The following is a 21,948-nucleotide window of genomic DNA, read 5'->3' on the forward strand; positions in this document are numbered from 1 at the left end:
TGTAACTCTGCATTCATGAAAACGAACGACTTGGTATCAGGTAAACACCTGTCAGCAGAGGAAGACCACTGACCATGACACACTTGTGTATCTAAATATTCTGAATGAGTCTTAGTGACCAGCTCATTCATATCCTTCTTCTTATGAAGGGAGGATATATAATCCTCCGCTCTTTAACAAACTATTAACTAAAAAACTATGCCCCCCCCCATCTGTTTCATGAGGACAATCACTCAGCAAAACAACAATAACAAAAGATCCTTATAATAAGGTCTATAGCAAATTTTTTACAAAGTTAACTGTAATCACGTTTTCTTTCAGTGTCTCCATCTCCACCAGACGTTGGAGATGATAGAAATACAACGCACTCATAAAGATTTCTCTCCTGTAGTTTCCTCATGGCGCCATGTTGCCACCATTTCAAGGCTTCTGGGGAGAAATGCACTTTGTTACTTTGGTAAGAAATCCCTTATCAATGTTCATTATTAGAGAAGGAAAGTGTCTACACTGTAATAATGATAATACTTTTTTATTTGTACAGCACCTTTCAAACTAGAAATGTAGCAGTAAGTGTTTTACTATATACCAATATCTGATATCTATTGGTGGTGTTTTCCAAAGCTTTGGGCCGTAACTGATGAAGGGTTGTTGGGAACCTTCAGTAAAGCAGCAGTAGATGACCTCAGTGTTTTCGGAGGCACATAGTTAATCAGGGAGTTAGATGTAGCTTGGTCCTTGCTCATTAAGGCATTTGTATATAAAGAGGAAGAGCTTGAAATGGATCAAAGGGACAGTTTGCGTTATTTGAGGTGGGGTTGTATGAGGTATTCATGCAGAGTCAGAATGTTAGCTGCCACGTGTTTCTATTTTATTCTGCTAATCTAATGCAATATGTCCATTACCGTTTTCTATCTGTTCATCCAAATCATTTAAAATGTTCCTTCAGTCAAACAATGTATTAGTTCAGTCTGAGTAAGTCTGTACAAGAAATAAGTCAAAGCAAGGAAGTCAAACGCTCTTAAAATGGAATTTCTAATTTTATTTGTAATGTTCAATCTGACACAACTGCAGTTTGCAAAACACAAGTGTGTTTGAATAGTGGCTGTTGTGTGCAGCCAGTTGAGACGATGTGATGTAACCCTAATTCTCAAGAACTACGATAAGCTGCATGGTGATGCTGTTTGACGTTATATTTTAACACAGGAAGTCAACCTCAAAAAGGAACCTGCACTGTAACACACAGGTCTGTAGCAGAGACCAAAGCTTCACACAACTTCTGCCTGTTGACAGAGATGGGACACACAGTGGCTCTATTGGTATTAATCTTCATTTTTGTGCTCCAGTCTGAAGGTAGAGTTCTGTTTTCTCATTTAAATGTTCATCAGAATTTCACAGAAATGTTAAATATCTATTGCTATTAAATAAAAGTTTGCGTGTAAATTTGCTTTCAGTTTAGAAAACCACAATTTTCCTGCCTTGAAGACCATTTAGATAATTTGTTTGATAAGCTTGTAAAAAGCCTGTAAAACTGTGAGAAAAGTAAAGTGTAGCAAATATGTGTCAGTCAGGTTTAGATCGATTCTCAAATATAAAGACTTAAAAAATGAAGATGGTGTCAAAGAAAACAACAACTATTTTTATCATTGTTATATTAGTTTATTATTATTATTATTGTTGTTGCTCCTCCACCACTTCAGCTGAAACTGTTGTGAGACTCAGTTTTGCTGTTGCGTCAGTGCAACAACACAATTGGCTCCTTGGTGGGGGGGGGTGGGGGGGGGGGGATATGTGTCACACAACCGCCATCTTTGACGTCAGAGACTTTTCTATTGAGGATTCTTTAAGTTGTTCGTCTCTGCCAACATCCAGTGGTCTTTGTCTTCCTTTAACCTTTGTCTTCCAATCTGACAGAATATTCAGATACCTAAAGTACAGATGAGTTGCACATATTTTCTAAATACAGTGTAAATAAGAGTTAACACATAGAGACAATAACATCAGGTCAGCAGATTAAACGTGATATATTCCAACAGCTCGTGATTGTTACTTAAATGATTATGAAGTTATTCTCTGATATGTCATCAGCCACTAGGGGGGGTTGGTTGGCACATTCCTGCTCTGTGGCTGCAAATGTTAAAGTCCATGATACTTTTTTGTGATTGCAGATGATGATGACGTTTACAAAATATGTTTTCTTTACTTTGCAGCAGGCATCAGTGAGAAATATTTCTACAACAGACCTGGAGATGATGTCATCCTGCCATGTGACAGTGTGTCATCATCTGATACATGTTCCAGTGTTTACTGGTTATTCAACAGAGAGCCGTCTCACAGTATACTTGAGGTTGAGAGAGGAAATGTGATGAACTCAGCTCGAGCTGCGAGACTGAGACTTTACAGTAACTGCTCTCTGCTCATCAGCAACATCACTGCTGAGGATGCTGGTGTTTACAGCTGTCGGCAGGGGAAGATCGGCCAAGCTGACAATCTGTTTCTAAATATCCTGACAAGTGAGTCTCATTTCTATGAAAACTCTTTCATTAAACTCTGACTCTGTTTTCATGAAAACAATTGACATGAAATGCAGGTTCACAAATGACTGCAAATGACAAGTGATTTAAATGTCAAGTTTCTGATGAATTCTCTTGACAGGTTTCCTTTTACGTTTTATTTCCTTGTTGAGTTCTTGTTGTTGAGTGTTGAAACACCATTGAAAGGTCTTGATCCATCAGGTTCAGCCCACTGTCATATCTTTAGTCACATGTTAAATCTGTTTCATGAGGAAAATCCCTCAGTAAAACAAGAACAAAAGAGTAAAATAAAGTTTATAGCACATTTTGTACAAAGTTAAGAGTGATGATGTTTTCTCTCAGTCTCTCCATCTCCACCAGACGCTGATCAACAGAGAGACGATGAAGTGACATTACGCTGCTCTCTGTTGAGATACAGAAATCTCCCTCTCTGTGTAAAGAACAGAGTCCGCTGGGTGGATGAGACAGAAGCTGAGCTGCCTGGTATCCAGAATGACTCTGTCCACCACACGGACTGTGTCTCTGTTCTGAAAGTGAAGCGTCAGAGTGGAAACAACAAGAGATACACCTGCCAGTTTGTTGATGAGAGAAACAGTGTGATGATACAGACTGACTTCACACCTTTCATCAAGGAACCTAATTCAGGTGAGATAATATGCAGCTCTGCATCTTGGTTGAGATAGAATATTTTCTTCACACCAATATTGAAAATGTGTAACATGATGTTCAGGAGATGATAAATATTGTACTTTATTATTAACTGACAGGTGATTACCTAACAGGTTGCTCTCCTCTGAGCTTCATCATGTTGTCTCTGAGATTTACGGGACTTTTCCTGATCGCTGTTTTTCTTCTCCACAGAGACAGAGGTGAGAGTCTGATCATAATTCAAGATTTGCTGAACATAAATCTTTAAATTTGGATTTTGAACTAACTTGTACTTCTTTATATATTTTCCAGCCAACCTGGCATCACTTGCTGAAAACAACGTGGGTGAAAAGAAACAAATATTTCAGTTTGCCATTGTTATCTCTCTGTCTGTTATGTCTCTCTGGTGGAAACATCAACAGTTGGTTCCATGAAACAGTTTTCCTGAATCTATTTTTCGTTGTGTTGTATTTCACAGGTGAATAAAGATGGCGGCGAAGTCAAGTATGAAAACGTAGAAGCAGTTGCTGCTACGAGCCAACAGCACTGATCAACAACCTCCACACTAACTTCAACTCACGAGACGGTCGAATGTTCAGTCATTTTACTAAGTTCTAAAAGGAATAAATTCAAAGCCATGTTTATACTTCAGCACTTCTGATCCCGAGCTACAGCTCAGCATGACTACAGTCTGCTACTGTCACTGAGAGCTGGAGGCATCGAGGAACAGCAGCACCATCTTGTGGGTTTCCTAGCAACAAACTGTGGGCAAAGTGACATTTAACTCCTCCATAGCAGAAGCCTATACTGTGTATAATTTAGGGTTTTAGATCCTTCGTCACATTTAGTCTCTGTGTAATAGAAGCTGCTGTCAATGTAACTGTGTCCACTTTGCTTCAAGAAACCTTTGGCTGCTGAAGAGTTCAACTTCAGCTTCATGTTGCTTCTTTAAACCATCGTAACTTGATGCTTCGTTAAAATGACATGTTCATGAACATTACCTGCATCAACCTTCTATAGTGTCAAAAGTGTATATATAATATTTCAACCTTTGAACCAAAGAAATGTGCTTTATAGATGAAATACCTCGCTCTTCCTTTTGCCTAAATTATTCATTAAAACATTAAAGATGACCTATTATGACTTTCTGAATTTTCTTTTTACTATAGTGTGTTATAGCTTTTTGTGACTATTAATGGTCAACAAAGTCTCAAGACATCGTTCAATATTGTGTCATACAGATATTCATAAGAAATATATTTTGTTATGTAATGGAAGTGTTAATTTCATTGTTCCTGTAATTGTTTGTTCAGAAAGATCATTAATCTGTGATACAGCTGTTAAGAGTGTAATGATAGGAAGTGCCGCTTTTTCCGGAGTGCGCCGTGAAGTGCACACAGAGGGAGGAGGGAGAGAGCGGAGGGAAAATACTTTTATATTTTCCCCGCCATTTTCAGACTGAAAAGTTGTAAGACAGCGACACACGACTTTTATTTCTCCTCGACGGAGTAAACGTCAGGTTTTTACCGACTTGGTGAGTTGAGACCTTCAGATGTGTGAAGTTTATTTCACGAGTGAAATGCTAACGGCTAATGCCGTGGATCAAGCTAGCGCTGCTCATTACGACCCGAGAGATGAATGTTTCCGTGGGAAATGTAGTTGAAGCTGTAACAACAACGAACCTCTGTGAAATTCATGCTGGTTGTTAAAATAAGGGGATGATTTTTCTGTGTGCTGAACATGTTTACATGAGTGGTATAAAATACAACGCACTCATAAAGATTTCTCTCCTGTAGTTTCCTCATGGCGCCATGTTGCCACCATTTCAAGGCTTCTGGGGAGAAATGCACTTTGTTACTTTGGTAAGAAATCCCTTATCAATGTTCATTATTAGAGAAGGAAAGTGTCTACGCTGTAATAATGATAATACTTTTTTATTTGTACAGCACCTTTCAAACTAGAAATGTAGCAGTAAGTGTTTTACTCTATACCAATATCTGATATCTATTGGTGGTGTTTTCCAAAGCTTTGGGCCGTAACTGATGAAGGGTTGTTGGGAACCTTCAGTAAAGCAGCAGTAGATGACCTCAGTGTTTTCGGAGGCACATAGTTAATCAGGGAGTTAGATGTAGCTTGGTCCTTGCTCATTAAGGCATTTGTATATAAAGAGGAAGAGCTTGAAATGGATCAAAGGGACAGTTTGTGTTATTTGAGGTGGGGTTGTATGAGGTATTCATGCAGAGTCAGAATGTTAGCTGCCACGTGTTTCTATTTTATTCTGCTAATCTAATGCAATATGTCCATTACCGTTTTCTATCTGTTCATCCAAATAATTTAAAGGGGACATATTATGCAAAATGCACTTTTCCATGGTTTTCTATCAGTAGTATGTGTCCCTGGCGTGTCTACGAACCCCCCACACATGAGAAAAGTCCATCCTCTCCGTCTTTTGCTTTCTCCACCTTTCAAGAAATGTGTGCTCAAGCGGGCAAATTGGAGATTTTCCCCTGATGTCGTCAAGAAGGGCGATGCCACCTTCCCCCGGGTGGGTGACGCTCCCCGAGCTAGGTGTGTGTTCCGCCCACTGAGTCCGTGTTGCAGACGGTATCGTTACTTCCCTCGCGAACACCGGCTTTCCGTAGAACAATGTCGAAGGTACGAGCGAAACACAGTAGTTGCTTTGTTGTTGGCTGCACAAACCAACACAGAAGTCTTTTTTTAACCCCTACGCCCGAGGATCTAAAGACCCAGTGGATTAATTTTATTTTTGATGGAAATGTTCCCGCTCCAACTCCGAAAGTGTTGTACGTGTGTGCTAACCATTTCACCTAGGACTGCTTTCTCAACGAGGGCCAGTACAATGCAGGATTTGCTACAAGTCTCAAGATAAAGCTTGGATCAGTACCGACTGTCCGTGACCCAACTTTGAACGTGGGAGCTGTAAGTTCTACCATTTTATGTTGCTTTACTGTTTGTTCACGAGAGCCTGTTGCGTGTGTTGTTAGCATGGCAGCTAATGTGGCTAACGTTTAGCCTCGTCGACACGCAGCCGGGTATAGCTGGGTACAGATTGTATGCAATTCTTCTGCTTGGTATCGCCGTGTGACATTGATTAGAGCCACCCTGCTAAATGTATTATACTTTAAAGACGTTTTAGCTGTCTGTAAAGTCAAGCCGGTAAAATTCGGACTAAATATCGGCTCTGTAGTGATTAGCATAGGTGTCCGGGCTTGTTTATTAGTGCAGTGAAAGTTAGTATGAGGAGTCACTCTTTATGATGTTGTTTCAACTTGATATAATGTTTACACATACATTACCTTCAGGGAATATCTAGATAAGCGCATAGTTACAGGGACTATGTGAAAGGGGATAGGCTACAATACATATTTTTAGCATTTTATGCATGTAGTAGGTTATTTATTGCACTGCTTGCAGCTGTTGCCATAGGACACATTTGAAAAGATGTTGGTGTAACCTCTGTTGCCTTTGTTCAGACCAGCACATCAAGTGCATCTGTAGAGCTTCCTGCAACAAGGGATGTTGCATGCCAGACTGACCCACTGCAGGCACACAGTTATCCTTGAGGACTCTTCAGCCTCACATCAGAAGTACAGGTCTGTATCCACCTGAAGTGCATCTACTTTTGATAAAATACTTTCACTTATAACGAGATATTGTTCTGTGTTTATATGTAACATTGCTATAGTTTCTTTTATTAAAAAAATATAATTGGTTACAGGTGTCCAGGCTACTGTGTCCTGCAAGGACTTTGGTGTTGGGGCATCCGTTGCTACCTCTGCAGATCCTGTGTGTTTTTCATCAACACCTATAAAGCGACCCTCTAAAAGATCCCGCCTGGACCTGGAAGAGGAGCAGGATGACAATCCATTCGAGGGCAGCTCTTTAGTGGCAGCTTCTCAAGGGCTGCAATCTACCTATGACCCTGCAGACTCTGCTACAGCCTTGACAGAGTCAACAGTTTTGTCGTAAGTTACTCTAATGCAACTGTGTGATGATAATGATGATGTCATGACAGTGTGTGTGTGTGTGTGTGTGTGTGTGTGTGTGTGTGTGTGTGTGTGAAAATAATAGACTTATAGTGAGAGGGTGCCAAGTACACTGCTGAAGAGAATTCAAGATGTATAATTGCTCCTAACATGTTTCTTTTTCTATAGAGACGACTCATCCCCTCCCACCCACAAGATCAAAAAATACATAGTGTACGAGAACTTATTTGTAATGTTCAGTCTGGTGGACACAACTGCAGTTTGCAAAACACAAGTGTCTTTGAATAGTGGCTGTTGTGTGCAGCCTGTTGAGACGATGTGATGTAACCCTAATTCTCAAGAACTATGATAAGCTGCATGGTGATGCTGTTTGACGTTATATTTTAACACAGGAAGTCAACCTCAAAAAGGAACCTGCACCGTAACACACAGGTCTGTAGCAGAGACCAAAGCCTCACACAACTTCTGCCTGTTGACAGAGATGGGACACACAGTGGCTCTATTGGTATTAATCTTCATTTTTGTGCTCCAGTCTGAAGGTAGAGTTCTGTTTTCTCATTTAAATGTTCATCAGAATTTCACAGAAATGTTAAATATCTATTGCTATTAAATAAAAGTTTGCGTGTAAATTTGCTTTCAGTTTAGAAAACCACAATTTTCCTGCCTTGAAGACCATTTAGATAATTTGTTTGATAAGCTTGTAAAAAGCCTGTAAAACTGTGAGAAAAGTAAAGTGTAGCAAATATGTGTCAGTCAGGTTTAGATCGATTCTCAAATATAAAGACTTAAAAAATGAAGATGGTGTCAAAGAAAACAACAACTATTTTTATCATTGTTATATTAGTTTATTATTATTATTATTTTTGTTGCTCCTCCACGTGATATATTCCAACAGCTTGTGATTGTTACTTACATGATTATGAAGTTATTCTCTGATATGTCATCAGCCACTAGGGGGGGTTGGTTGGCACATTCCTGCTCTGTGGCTGCAAATGTTAAAGTCCATGATACTTTGTTTTGCAAAGAGTTTTTTTGTGATTGCAGATGATGATGAAATTTACAAAATATGTTTTCTTTACTTTGCAGCAGGCATCAGTGATAAATATTTCTACAACAGACCTGGAGATGATGTCATCCTGCCATGTGACAGTGTGTCATCATCTGATACATGTTCCAGTGTTTACTGGTTATTCAGCACAGAGTGGTCTGACACTATATTTGTGATCATGAAAGGAAATGTTGTGATGAACTCAGCTCGAGCTGCGAGACTGAGACTTTACAGTAACTGCTCTCTGCTCATCAGCAACATCACTGCTGAGGATGCTGGTGTTTACAGCTGTCGGCAGGGGAAGATCAGCCAAGCTGACAATCTGTTTCTAAATATCCTGACAAGTGAGTCTCATTTCTATGAAAACTCTTTCATTAAACTCTGACTCTGTTTTCATGAAAACAATTGACATGAAATGCAGTGTCACAAATGACTGCAAATGACAAGTGATTTAAATGTCAAGTTTCTGATGAATTCTCTCGACAGGTTTCCTTTTAATTTTATTTCCTTGTTGAGTTCTTGTTGTTGAGTGTTGAAACACCATTGAAAGGTCTTGATCCATCAGGTTCAGCCCACTGTCATATCTTTAGTCACATGTTAAATCTGTTTCATGAGGAAAATCCCTCAGTAAAACAAGAACAAAAGAGTAAAATAAAGTTTATAGCACATTTTTAGTTAAGTTAGTTTAGTTTTAGTTAAGAGTGATGATGTTTTCTCTCAGTCTCTCCATCTCCACCAGACGCTGATCAACAGAGAGACGATGAAGTGACATTACGCTGCTCTCTGTTGAGATACAGAGATGTCTCTCTCTGTGTAAAGAACAGAGTCCGCTGGGTGGATGAGACAGAAGCTGAGCTGCCTGGTATCCAGAATGACTCTGTCCACCACACGGACTGTGTCTCTGTTTTGAAAGTGAAGCGTCAGAGTGGAAACAACAAGAGATACACCTGCCAGTTTGTTGATGAGAGAAACAGTGTGATGATACAGACTGACTTCACACCTTTCATCACAGGTATAAGATAAAACACAATCAGTAAGAAAACTTAAATTAGGATGAGACAAAAATAATTTGACCAAAAATGGTGTCTGATTATTTTTATGTTTATTATGTAACTTCTACAAATCAATAATGTAATCATAATTAATGAATCAATCAATTATTAATCAATAATTAATCAAGTAATAATTCATTAGATGATGTATTTAAGAAGAAGATGTCTGTGTTTGCTCTGAACACAGATGCCCTCTACGTCATCAACGCTGCAGTGGTCCGGGTGGTGGTGCTGGTGGTGCTGGTGGTTCTGGTCGGCGTCACTGTTGTTCTCATCAAATGCAGGAAAAGAACCAAAGTGACAGACGGTCAGTTAAACAGAATACTGTACAACATTAGTTTAAATATATAATACAGTATGAACTGATATGAGTTATGTTAAACAGTAACGAACTCAGAGATAAAACAGTTATTTCAAGATTATACGATTTAAACAGCTTCTGGTTAGCTTTTTTAGCATGCTAACCTCTTTCTTTTTTTAATGGTGAAAAACAAGGTGACAAACAGGAAATAACTCAGAAGACATTGTGACCATAAAACATAACAAACATGTATAAAAATATATATTATAGGATGTTCTAGTGAGAGTTGGTTGTATATAATAATAATAATAATAGTAATAATAGGCTACTAATAATAATGATAATAATGATAACAATCATATAAAATAATAGTAACAAAGTGGTAATAGTGGCAATGAGATAAACATCGTTATAATACCAGAATGGTATGAATATTTCTATGTACATGTATAAACAGACATTATAATAGTAGTAATAATAATAATCATACATGATGCTAGTAATATAACACAATAATAATGTAATAATATATAATAATAATAATCAGGATGATAATTATCATAATCATGTAGTAAGTGTAGCTATATTCCATTTAAATGTACAGGATTCAGATCAGTTTAAAATTGCACTCTGAGTAAAGACTCAATGTTCACCATGTCAGTGATATGACAAATTATCAACAGAAGGCGCCTCAGAGCGTCTTATGTGCTAATCAATGGAAGAAACACATTTAATCTGAGGTAGTTGTAGCTTGTAACTCGTCAGGAAGAAGAAGCAGTGTTTCTGTGTTTTTATTAAGGCCCATCAAAATAAACACTTTCCATGGTTGGCATAAACAGTAATATGATGAGTGAAATGTACACAATGATTATGTGAAGGTGAATCCTTGAAATTTTACCTTTTGTTCCAGGTGTTCGAAAACCAATCCACCACAGTGTGAGTAAAATGTATTTTCACACGTGTCTATTATTTTATTTATATGATGAAATCACTGGAGAAATACACATTCAGTGACCTCACAAACATGTACTTTATAAATGTACTTATATGGACTCACACAATAGTAACTGTACATCCATCCATCAACATGCTTGTTGACAAACTGACTGATGAATTATGTTGCCTTACCTTTTGCTTAATTAGGACATGAAGAAGGCTTGATGCTCTCTTTAGTAAACTATATTTTAACCCTGATGCCTGGACCTTCATATTTTGGGATTTGTCATTAATGTTGGTGCATGTAAAGTAACAAAAACATGATTTACACTTTCATGAAACTCAGCAGAATCTGTGTAAAATACATCAACGTTTTCTTTTACCAAATTTAAATAAAAACACAGTAAATGATGTATATTTGTGCTCGGTGCTGCACCTGGTGGCAGAAGCTGTGTTATGTGTTTTACACTTTATAAACCAGTGTGTTGTTGCCCTCAGGACGAGCCAGAGGTTAATCTGACCTACATCACTGTCAGCCATGATAATCAAAGAGCCTCCCCCGAGAGAAGGGTGAGTCACTTTATCCCTCTTATCTTACTCCACTGTGGCTCTCTATGGGTATAATGACTTAATCCTCAATTTGGTTTGGGTAGAGTATATTACCAAAATTCTTATTTATTACTTATTATGTGCAAAATGTACACACCTGTTTACATGTTTTTGTGCAACTTCTTGAAATTATATTAATTCTATTATATTATATTATATTATATTATATTATATTTAATTTTGTGGTCATGGTTTGTGTGCGGCTCATTCCTGTTTCTACATGACAACGGCCCCGTGCACAAAGCCAGGTCGAAGAAACAGTGGCCTGCACAGAGCCCTGACCTCAACTCCATCCAACACCCTTGACATGAAATTAGGAGATGTCTAACAATCAGATGTTGGTGTCATCTACGTATGGCCATAGAGGGACTCAGGAGAAGTGTCTTTTTCATAAATTGCCCTGATGTGAATGAAAACCAATGACTTACAGTACCTGAAAATAGAAAAACCCCACAACCTTCCTGCGTATTTGAGTAATTAAAATTATATGATGTGAAGTTAATGGTCTGAATCATGTAAAACCTCTGGTTTGTGTCCAGGTCAAACAGGAGGAGAATGTGACGTATTCTACCATCAAGACTCTGTGATGAAGACAGACATATGATCCCATCCCAGCGGCTTCAATAGCAATGTCAGCTACCAAAATAAAGGAGAGGTCAGTGTATGTATAAAACCCGGTGCCAGTGTTTTCTGTATATGTCAGAGAGTGGAAAGTCACATTTGTGTCTCAGTGTTTCTATCAAATGTCAAGCAGTTGTGTATGGTTTGCTTTTGTCTGCAGTAAGATGGTTGTTTTTACAAACAGCACACTGATGGTGGAGGGAGCTGGTGATTTATTACATTACCTGCATCAGTGCAGGGAGGTAAATGCATGAAGACAAACTGTAAACTACAATTCAGAACATGATTGTTTGTTACCACAAGTGAAAGTTTGTAGTGCTCGATGAGCAAACACAAAGCATTTACAGTTATTAGAAATATTTCAGTCCAGTCCATCAGTTCAGTGCTGCAACTAATAATAATCATCCTGAACAGTCAAGAGTTGTTGCGTATTGTAGCATCCAAGGGTTCCCTTCCCTTTATGTTTTTATTTGACCATTTTATTTAGTGTCATATTGTATTAGCACTGCAATAATATGCATTAAAAAAAGGTTCATTGGATATTGTTCTCCATTGTTATGTGTTTTAGCTTGTAAGTCTCTTTTTTAAGTTTCAAGCCTGAAATCACAGTTTTTACAACTTATTTTCTAAATCTTTGATTCAATTTATAGAGTTGTGAATATTGATTACGATACTCCCAACAGTATATATATATTTTATCAACCAGTTCTCCAACCTGAACAACCACACAGGTCGTTTTTGTCAACCCTCTGAATGGAGTGTCTCCTCAAATAGCGCCCTATGGCGGCAGGCGTACCGGAACTTGGTCGTCTGCTTTTGCTCCTGCCGTGAGCGCGCCAACCGTTTTTTTTCTCTCATATTCACGCTGCACTTCTTATGAAGACAAAACAAGAGAAATGGCTGCAAATACACAAGTGAAAATACACGTCCATGACTTGTCTACAAAGACGACGCACAAAGCGAAATATGGCGTTATCACTTAGCCGACAGTCAGGGCAAGCCCACAGACATCATAAAGCCCCCCCGCCACAAATGATCAATATATACTCAATAAGTACTGGTAATGGAAATCATGGCATGTACATTTTTGTTTTTAGAAAATGCTCTAGGCCTCTGTCAAGGACGTGTACTGAGTCTTATTAAACGCTGTTTAATAAGTGATATGTAGTTGCAAATATAAGGTTAACTTTTAAAGAACTCTCTTAAACTCAGGGGGCATCAGAATGCTGCAAACCTTGTAAAAAGCTATAATAAGACTGACCTTGATCTAATTATTTACAATAATCCAATTATTAATGTTATAGATCTACTAATTCGTGGTCAAAAACACACCTATGAAAAAACAAACGAGAAAACACTTAACAGCACATAAACTGAAATTTTATTGGGCATGAAAATAAACATAAATGACAATAACTTTAATAATATATAGATAATTAGCCTGCAACTACAGTAGTAGACTGAATACAAATGACTCAATACACCTCCTTGGCAGAGGTCTACTGAGCGCATTTTCTAGTTTTCTATCTTGTCAAATTAGATTTAAAAATTACAATTAATGAGAACAGGCTCTCTCAAAAGTAGTTTACACTGCACAAAGGCTATCAAACTGAAATATTAAAGTATTGAAACATTACCATAATTTATATTAATTAAAATACAGGGTTTGGGTTAAAATAAGTACTTCCTCAACATTAGACGATCTTTGTGGTCGTTTTCAATAAGAACAACGTTAACCTTGTCCTCTTCATACTATGTCACTACACTTTCCCCTTTGCTCCTGTAATAGTTACTACGCCCACTAGATGTCGCCTAGCAACAAAATGTAACCATGGGTCATAACAACCTGCTGCACAAACGACCTGTGGGCTTGTTTTCATGTTCATGTTTCAAGTTTCAATGAATCTCCTTGGTGGTGTGTTCAAAGACAATCTGATGTCAGGACATCTGAGAGTCAGTTGCTAAACCACAAATACATTCATGAGCTCTGTTGTTGGAAAACCAGTCAATAAGGACATGTGACACTGGGAAATGTTATGATGTGTCTTGCCTCTAAAAGGTGAAATCTGAGTGACATTCAACACATCAAGATCAAAATAATCGTTGCTAAATTATATTCCATTATAAAGTTCTTCTAATGTAATTGTAACTGTTTGATTGACCAGTGGTCAGGTAGTTGGTGATTCATCCTCTGGTGATTTGTATTTATAGACAGAAGATGTCATAAAAGGCAAAGGATGAAAAATGCATCGAAATGCATCTGGAAATTGCAGATTTTTTAGGAGGCAATTATCATATCAAATTTTACAAGTTTTTAAAGCAGCATATGTAGAACACACAGCGCCCTCTGTCCTTAGACCCACAAATCCCAGACATCCTACAAAGCACTTTGCCCCAGAAACTAAGCATCAAGGTGATATTCTTGTTATATAGGTGAGTATGTCTATCTATTTACTGCACTTTCTGTTGTTCTGCTTTCCCACACTTTGAACATGCCAGTTGTTGCATGACCAACAGTAGGGTCTTACAGTGTGGTTTTGGAGGATGAAGAAAGAGACAGTTTCAGGTTCCTCCCTGTTGTGTCATTATACTTCCTGTAGCAACCGTCAGTGCTGGTGGCTCTAAAACTGCCAGGCACATTTTTTATACATAAACCATCATAAACTAAGTGTTATTTCACATGTAAGCTCTCTTTTGGAGGTTAACCCTGCAGCGCTGGTTTTGGAGGAGGTTGGACAGCTCTTATCAGTGTCCTTCAAATGTAGTCAGCAGAATTAAAATGATCTTTGATCTGTATGTGTTCAGCTTTATTGCTGTCTCATCCTGGTCTCTAAACTTTGTCACCAGTTGGCTGTTTGCCAGTGTTCAGAGGTGGACGAAGTCGACAGCTCCTTTACTGTAATCAAAGTACAGATCCTCCAGGTCAAACATGACTCCAATACTAATGAAAGTTCTGTCAGATTTTAACTTTCAAATAATGGATTTAGTACTTGATTTTAAAAATATTTAAGTATTCAAAAGTAAATTTTTTATGTCAACACATTGTTGTATTGTTCCACATTTACAGAACCTAATGACTCTGAAACAGCCTGCTGAATGAACTGACTGTAGAACCTGTAGAATAAAAAGCTTGTAGAATATACATATAGGGGCGTCGTGTAGCGTAGTGGTTTAAGCAGGCGCCCCATGTGTAGAGGCTACAGTCCTCGCTGCAGTCGGCCCCGGTTCGAATCCCGCATTGGACGGCCTTTCGCTGCATGTCACTCCCCCTCTCTCTGCCTCCCCGTTTCCTGTCACTCTCCACTGTGCTGTCCATTAAAGGCATAAAAGCCCCCAAAAATATACTTTAAAAAGCTTGTAGAATATACATATAATATACAAAGCCTGTAGACATGACCGTAAATCATTTGACGAACCACAGTATAAAAACGGCAACTACTACAAGCTGTGTGTTTAAAGGTTTATATGGAATTAAACAAACGTTGTATATGTCGACATACTTTCTCCAGTTGGACGGGGAATTTTTGTAGCAGTGAGGATGTTTGGTTGTGGTAAACACAGCAAACATTTAAAACGACAGGATCTTTATCTCTAAAACTTCAAACACGGACATCAGGTCAGATCATGAGTTCAAACTGAGATGTTCAGACATGCAGCAAACTCACTTCAGTCCAGTATCAGTAGCAGCAGCAAAGAGATTCAGGACTGTCACCTTAAGATTTTCATTGTGGAAGTGACTGTTATTAATCCCAGATTCCTGCAGGTAAAGATGTTTCCCCACAGTTATTCAGGTAAATCTGACCAAAAACATTGTTACATTTCACTAGGTAGTGGTGTAGCATTTGTTTTGATGTGAGATACTGGTGGTTTAGTGTGACATCTAGTGGCAGTGACGATTGTTTACAGAACCTTTAACTAAAAAGACATTGGAAGAGCTGAGTGTAAAGTGGTGAATACTAAAATTAACAGCAATATTTCAACATATTTAGCTTCAATTAATGTTAAAGAAAAGTACAGTGAATTTTTTAAAAGTCTCTTTTTTACTAGATTTACAGCATTATTTTGAAACTGTCATATTTACTTCGCTTGAAAAAGTGTTTTGATGTAATGTTAATGTTACCTCTAAATATGAAATCTAAATGTTAATAAATTTAAATGTAAATATTAAATCTAAATGTTAAATATTACATCTAAATGTTGGTGAAACTAAATATGTAGCTAATGCAAATTCACACTACTGGTTAGAGGAAGTACCAAAATAAAAGCTTCAATCCACGCTCAAACCTGTTTGGTCCTAGGACTGTTATCATATCACTTTATTAAGTTTTCATGTATTTTCAGTTGAGAATGTATTAACATCAAGATTTGATAGATTAGAATAGAATAGAAGAGAATAGAAGTTTCCAAACCTCAAGATTTTGCTTTCGGACCAGAGAGGCATCCACAAGGCCTCTGCACATCTGATGGTTGAGGGTCTCTCTTAAATGATTGACCAGTGCTAAGTTCTCTTTTACAATGAGGGCAGTAATCTTTTGGTATTCTTCTCTGTCACCAACCAATTTGCCGATCCAAAAAAAGTGAAAAATTAAACTATTTCTTGAACAAAATGACTAAAGTTAATGTTGTCATCGTATTCAAATCTGCTGCCATATACAGTACGATGGAGAAGAAAATATTAGAGATGGCATAGTTCATTTGTTGGGCTGTATCAAAGGCTTTTCCTTATACCAGAGAAAACAAATCAAAATCAAAGCAGATTTTAAAAGGCAGCTAATCACTCATTTGATAAGAAAAGAAAAAGAAATTCACCTTTGAATTTCTTACAGACATCGATAAGGATCCTTTAATTTAGTAACTGTTCTGATTCATGTGACCTTTTTCAAGTTGGTTCTAGAGAAGATGCTGCCTGGAGACTGCTGGAGGCCTTAAATGCTTGTGTGGGAAAGACTGGAAATAACCATAAGATAATTTAAAAGCATGCTTTGTATAATTTGATATATCAGACATGAAGCCTTCTCTTAGAAGTTCAAACTCCTCTGCTTTGTTTGGCCACCATCACCCTCACCTCATAAACGCACATTTTTACTTCCTAAAGACTATGTGGTACAAAGAAAGTGACATCTCATGAGATACAACATATGACATTGTCATTTTGCATCACAAGTTACTAGACAACCATATTTTGGATCATGATACATATAATCTGTTACCTGCTCTGCAAGCCCAGTATGTTGCCAGTGACATTAGCCCATTGCTGGGACAGTTTAAAGAAGCTGTTAATTTTATTCTATTTACTTACATTAGTGCTGTTGAATATTCTCACTACTTTTAAAACAATTGTGGTTTTTCATTACTAAGCCCTCCCCCTCATCACATACAGGGGACAGCACAAAGTTTATGAGGTGAAGGGCTGAGGCTGAGGCCCATGTGTGCAGTCAGATCCAGTTCATCCTCTGAAAGTCCGGGCGGAGGAGTGAAACGAAAGTGCTGTAGGAGGGAGGTGAAGAAGATGAAGAGCTCCATCCTGGCCAGACTCTCTCCGAGACAAATCCTGCGACCTGTGAGGGACAGCACAGAAACACTTCAAGTCATCGGCCAGTAGAAATGAACACTGACATTAAGAGACGTTCGAACTCACAAACCTGCAGAAAAAGGTAGGAATGCATCTCGCTTGACAAACTTTCCATCTTTGTCCAGGAAGTGAGCAGGATAAAAGGAGTATGGTTTCTCCCACTCACTTTCATCATACAGGACAGATGTGAGGAGAGGATACACTGTGGTCCCCTGTAGACAACATAAAATTTGTGATGCTTTTCTGTACGCATCATATTATCCCTTAATTATTTATTTTGATGAAATACTAAAACGTTTTAAGGACTTTGTTGAACAACTTAATAGATAAAAAGATAGAATTTTTCAAATACATTGATAAGTCTCAAAAAAGGATAATTCAACAGATAAAAAGAATTAGAAAAATATCACATGTTCATTTTAACACTGATGAAACATACTGACAGTAGGTTCACATTTTTGGTTCTAAATAAATGACCTAACAACTATTGGATGAACTCCAATGCAATTTGGTGCAGATATCAGTGGTCACCTTTCATTTGGCGCCATCATCAGGTCAAAAATATTATTGTCCAATACTTTGACTTATGATCAAATGCTTTTAAAATGAATGACCGTCCTGTCAGCTTCAGCTGTTCATGTTGACGTCAGTATTTAGCCAGCCAAGCAAAGCCTCACAGTTACTGGTGTGGCTGTCAACTCTACGCTCGTTTGTAATCTTGTTCATTTATTACACATTATCTCATTCAATTAATTTACCAAACATTTTTGAGGTGTTTTATTTATTTTGTGTTTTCTTGCTTGTTGGATTTTATCTTCCATATTAGTAGTTATGTTGAGTCTGACCTTCTTGATGAAGTAACCCTGGAAAGTGATGTCTTGGCTCGTTTTGTGAGGCAGTGACATGGGGGAGATGTTGGCCAGTCTCTGTGTCTCATGGATGACAGCGTCAGTGAAGGGCAGGTTCTTCCTGTCTTCAACCTGCACCTGACGACTTCCTATCACCCTGCTCAGCTCCTCCTGGACCTGGTCTGGGAGGGAGGGAATCTCTTTTATTTATATGATGAAGCTTGGAATGTGTGGTTAAGTTTGAAATCTGTGCACGTTTACAGTCTGTTACCTTGGATTTTTGGATATTTAGCCATAAATAGGAGCCCCCATCTGATTGTAGTTGAGGTTGTTTCAGTGCCAGCACCAAACAGTTGAATAACTGTCATCAAAAGGTTTTCATTGTGGAAGTGACTGTTGGTAATCTCAGATTTCTGCAAATACAGAGAAAAATTAAGGAAATCTTGAAGTAGACCTTTACCTGGCATCAGTGAGGATATTGTTTGTTTGGTTTTGGTGTATGTTTTGGTGCTTATTACTCTGAATGGAAAGTTAAGCAACGGCAGGAAGTGAGTTGACCTCATTTGGGTTCAGATATGCCCACGTGTTGACACTTCCTGCCTGTTTGAACTTGGATGCAAGCAGATGTCACTTTAAGATCCCTGGATTCTCTTTACTGGAGAGCTACCCATGTCCATGACACCTTGAACTCTCTACGTGGCCACTAATCGGGAGCTGCAGGATGTTACTGGTGCAGTAAAGAGCAACACTACTCAAGCTACATGGTATCGCTAGTCATCTTCACAAGTAGCTGCTGATCTTCCTCTCCAGGGGCACGACTGTGGTAATGGGCACTGCGTACATCAGCAGAGGCCAGCCACATGAATGAATGACTGGCACACAGAGAGGGCCAGTAAAGACACTAATGGAGCCGGTAAAACCTTTGAAAATATTATAGATGTTTTGAAAGTCCACCGGCCAACCAGGACTTGAACCAGTTGTCGATATGGTCAGTATGCTCTGGTCATCACTTTCTTTGTTGGAGGCCTTAGATGAAAAACATGGTTTCTTCAGAGGAGGAAGATCACTTTCACTGGAACACTGTGTGCTTCATTGTGCAATCTTGCACACAGGTGTTCCCTGTGTCTAATAAAGGTGTTGAGAGCCAACATTTGGATGAACTGACTTGCGCTGACGTGCACGCACAGGTGGACCGGCTACTAAAACAAAGACCAGAGAAACTCGGATTTTAACACAAACGGAGGGGGTGTGACCGGCTGTCAAAACGAGGAACATAGAATCTCAGATTACATCAATTACAAAGGGGGTGTGCATTCGTTCTCTGCTCAGGAGAACATGACACTATGAAAACACATACCATCCCTACTCAAGTCTAGAACATCTACATGTTGAATCAAAGTTCATACTTGGCATGAAGTGTCAATTGGAAATTATTTGCTAGCAATGAGCATTACAGAAATTATGATAGGCAGGTGATTACCAACCTCCAGATGTTGCTTGCGGACCAAAAACGCGTCCACAAAACCTCTGCACATCTGTGGATTGAGGGTCTCTTTCAGACGTCTGACAAGCTCCAAGTTCATTTTCTTATTGGCTTCATACAATTTGCAGAATTTCTTCTTGTTACTGATCCATCTACCAATCCATGGGAACAGGTTGTACACCTGTCAAAATATTTATATACATTAGTATTTAAAATAATGTGAAGGTTTTGCTTTTGTAACTCATTCAGTTTTGCTTAGTTCCAAGATATTGTTATTTGTAATTAAATCACGGTCCTGAAAATCTTATATTCATAAACATATGAAATGATACCTGTATAGATGGAGAGCCCACAAGAAGAGTGTATTTGTTTGTTCGATCTACCAGAGATGTAAATTCTGGGTCATCATATTCAAACCTGCTGCCATAGACCATGGAGCAGATAATATTAGAGACTGCATAGTTTATTGGTTGGGTCATATCAAAGGCTTCGCCTGCAAACAGAAAAACAAACGTCAACAACCAAAATTGAAATCATAGCTGATTCTTTTGAAGAGTGTTGCTTATCATGCAGGTGGTTAAAACACGTACCTTTGAATTTCTTAAACACTTCAGTAAGTTGCTGACTTTCCTCACAGATTTTGTCCTCACATGCCTTTTTACCCATCCCATAATCTCTCAGGTTCGTCAAAGCAAAGCGCCTCATTTCTTTCCATGATTCTCCATTGGACCATAAAACCCCTGAGATGAAGCATTTCAACAGAATATGTTAAATCAGTAACTGATCATCAGTGGTAAGTCCATAATCATTTGCCAATGGTTAAATGGTTTATGCTAAAGATTTAAAACATAGAAATCAATTTTTTGTTTCCTTTTGTTTCTTGTCTTACCATGTCCTTGACTTGCTTCTTGCATAACTTGCAAAATATTCAACCCAATTAGGCCCACAATTTGTCCTTTTAGCTTTTTCATACCTTTGTATTTTTCCTAATAAAATTGTCATTTTTGAAAGTTTCACCAAGTGCTATACATATCCAGAATCAACATAATCTCTGCTAATTATATATGTCACTCAACAAAGATTTCAGTTCAGTATAATACAGGTTAATAGCTAATAAAACAAACAAACAGAAAAATAAAAAAACTGTACCACATATTTGTTTGAACTGGTCTAGAGGCGATTTGACGTTTCTGTATCTGATCATCGTACTGCTCATTCTTTGGAGCAGTATTTAGGGCCTTTACACCTGACAAATGGTTTTTAAAAAAAAAAATGTAAATTTTAATGTTGGTTTATTGAAAACAAACAAAACAAACAGGCTTGATAGAAAGCGATCATCTAGTTTGAGAAGAAAAAAAAACGGCACGTCTCTAGCTGAAATGGTCACAGAGTAATTACATTCTGAAGACAACATGATATTCAGAAGTATATATGTCCCGTGACCACAGGCTTCATTGTGAAATCATTACATGAGCATTTGTTAAATAAGTAACTGATCATAACTAGAGCCTGTGAACATTGTCTAAAGGTTGAGTGGTGCAACACACGTATTAAGAAGAAAAAGCTTTTTGGTGTTGGTCTTACCATGTCCTTGACTAACATCGTTCATTATTTGCATCTGGGCTCGTTCTCCGAACTCTTCAGCGTGGTTGACAAGAGCTTCCTTCACTGTCTTGTATCCTGCCAGGACCACCACTTTCTTGGGTCCCAAATAGATGGTGAACACTGATCCATATTTCTTGGAAAACTATGGACATCAGCATATATAAGATATTTTCTTAAAACACATATACACACACTTGTCCTTCTATCTTTGTCGCAACTGAATGCCTAACCCTAACCCTAAAATCAAGTCTTAACTGGCCAAAATCTCTTAACTTTCCCAAAATGCAGACACACAAGAAAGAGAAAAGGACCCAGTCATTGTCTTTACCTTCAGTAACGTTTCGTAGGGCCTCTTGAGATCCATCTGCAGCAGGTTACCAAGCAGGGGAAGCGGTCTGGGGCCTGGAGGCTCCTTCTTGTCCTCCTGGGAGGTGAAGCTGAAGGTCGAAACAAGGTAGACGAGCAGCAAGATCATTATAGTTCCCAACAGGGAGACAGAACTGAAGGTCTGGAGAAATAGATCTAATATCTCCATGATTAAATAAAGTGTCCTGAAGCTGTTAGTGTCCTGACAAATAGGTCTCAGCCTTTAGCACTGAGTGTTTTAATAAAGAGGGATGTCTTTTATGGCTTCAAATGGAGAACAGGCACAGCCCACGGGGAGGGGCAATCTCAATGTCCTCTGAA

The 21,948-nt window shown here is 38.3% G+C and overlaps 3 protein-coding genes across 5 annotated transcripts; 2 read left to right on the forward strand and 1 right to left on the reverse strand.

Annotated features, from left to right (window-relative positions):
• The first annotated feature begins 1,210 nt into the window (after window positions 1–1,210).
• LOC130187810 (uncharacterized) lies at window positions 1,211–4,277 on the forward strand. Of its 3 annotated transcripts, none has more exons than XM_056405707.1 (6): window positions 1,211–1,350; window positions 2,208–2,510; window positions 2,874–3,176; window positions 3,299–3,400; window positions 3,492–3,520; window positions 3,658–4,277. In XM_056405707.1, exons 1-6 carry the CDS (start codon window positions 1,293–1,295, stop codon window positions 3,727–3,729), a joined length of 867 nt encoding a protein of 288 aa, XP_056261682.1. In that variant the 5' UTR covers window positions 1,211–1,292; the 3' UTR covers window positions 3,730–4,277. The 3 variants fall into 3 exon arrangements, with proteins under 3 accessions (XP_056261682.1, XP_056261683.1, XP_056261684.1); XM_056405708.1 differs by having other exon boundaries at window positions 3,314–3,400; XM_056405709.1 differs by having other exon boundaries at window positions 2,892–3,176.
• Window positions 4,278–8,235: 3,958 nt separating this feature from the next.
• On the forward strand, window positions 8,236–12,293 carry LOC130187823 (uncharacterized). The gene is made up of 6 exons (XM_056405724.1): window positions 8,236–8,578; window positions 8,956–9,246; window positions 9,474–9,593; window positions 10,498–10,523; window positions 11,022–11,093; window positions 11,672–12,293. Exons 1-6 carry the CDS (start codon window positions 8,413–8,415, stop codon window positions 11,717–11,719), a joined length of 723 nt encoding a protein of 240 aa, XP_056261699.1. The 5' UTR covers window positions 8,236–8,412; the 3' UTR covers window positions 11,720–12,293.
• A 3,743-nt stretch (window positions 12,294–16,036) lies between these two features.
• On the reverse strand, window positions 16,037–21,854 carry LOC130187671 (cytochrome P450 2K1-like). Its single transcript, XM_056405472.1, has 9 exons — window positions 21,590–21,854; window positions 21,241–21,403; window positions 20,247–20,396; window positions 19,989–20,149; window positions 19,658–19,837; window positions 18,445–18,586; window positions 18,171–18,355; window positions 17,396–17,537; window positions 16,037–17,311 (listed from the first exon to the last, which is right to left on the reverse strand). The coding sequence occupies exons 1-9, from the start codon at window positions 21,794–21,796 to the stop codon at window positions 17,124–17,126; spliced, it is 1,518 nt and encodes a 505-aa protein (XP_056261447.1). The 5' UTR covers window positions 21,797–21,854; the 3' UTR covers window positions 16,037–17,123.
• Window positions 21,855–21,948: the final 94 nt, after the last annotated feature.

This window comes from Seriola aureovittata, chromosome 19 (assembly GCF_021018895.1).
Source record: "Seriola aureovittata isolate HTS-2021-v1 ecotype China chromosome 19, ASM2101889v1, whole genome shotgun sequence".
Lineage (NCBI taxonomy): Eukaryota > Metazoa > Chordata > Actinopteri > Carangiformes > Carangidae > Seriola > Seriola aureovittata.

Coding starts and splice junctions, on each gene's coding strand:
- LOC130187810 (XM_056405707.1), top strand. CDS start 1,293: ATGGGACACACAGTGGCTCTATTGGTATTAATCTTCATTTTTGTGCTC. Junction 1,351..2,207: donor TTTTGTGCTCCAGTCTGAAG/GTAGAGTTCTGT, acceptor TTTACTTTGCAG/CAGGCATCAGTGAGAAATAT. Junction 2,511..2,873: donor GTTTCTAAATATCCTGACAA/GTGAGTCTCATT, acceptor GTTTTCTCTCAG/TCTCTCCATCTCCACCAGAC.
- LOC130187823 (XM_056405724.1), top strand. CDS start 8,413: ATGAAAGGAAATGTTGTGATGAACTCAGCTCGAGCTGCGAGACTGAGA. Junction 9,594..10,497: donor AAGAACCAAAGTGACAGACG/GTCAGTTAAACA, acceptor CTTTTGTTCCAG/GTGTTCGAAAACCAATCCAC. Junction 11,094..11,671: donor GAGCCTCCCCCGAGAGAAGG/GTGAGTCACTTT, acceptor GTTTGTGTCCAG/GTCAAACAGGAGGAGAATGT.
- LOC130187671 (XM_056405472.1), bottom strand. CDS start 21,796: ATGGAGATATTAGATCTATTTCTCCAGACCTTCAGTTCTGTCTCCCTG. Junction 18,356..18,444: donor TAAATATCCAAAAATCCAAG/GTAACAGACTGT, acceptor CCTCCCTCCCAG/ACCAGGTCCAGGAGGAGCTG. Junction 17,312..17,395: donor ATTCCTACCTTTTTCTGCAG/GTTTGTGAGTTC, acceptor TGTCCCTCACAG/GTCGCAGGATTTGTCTCGGA.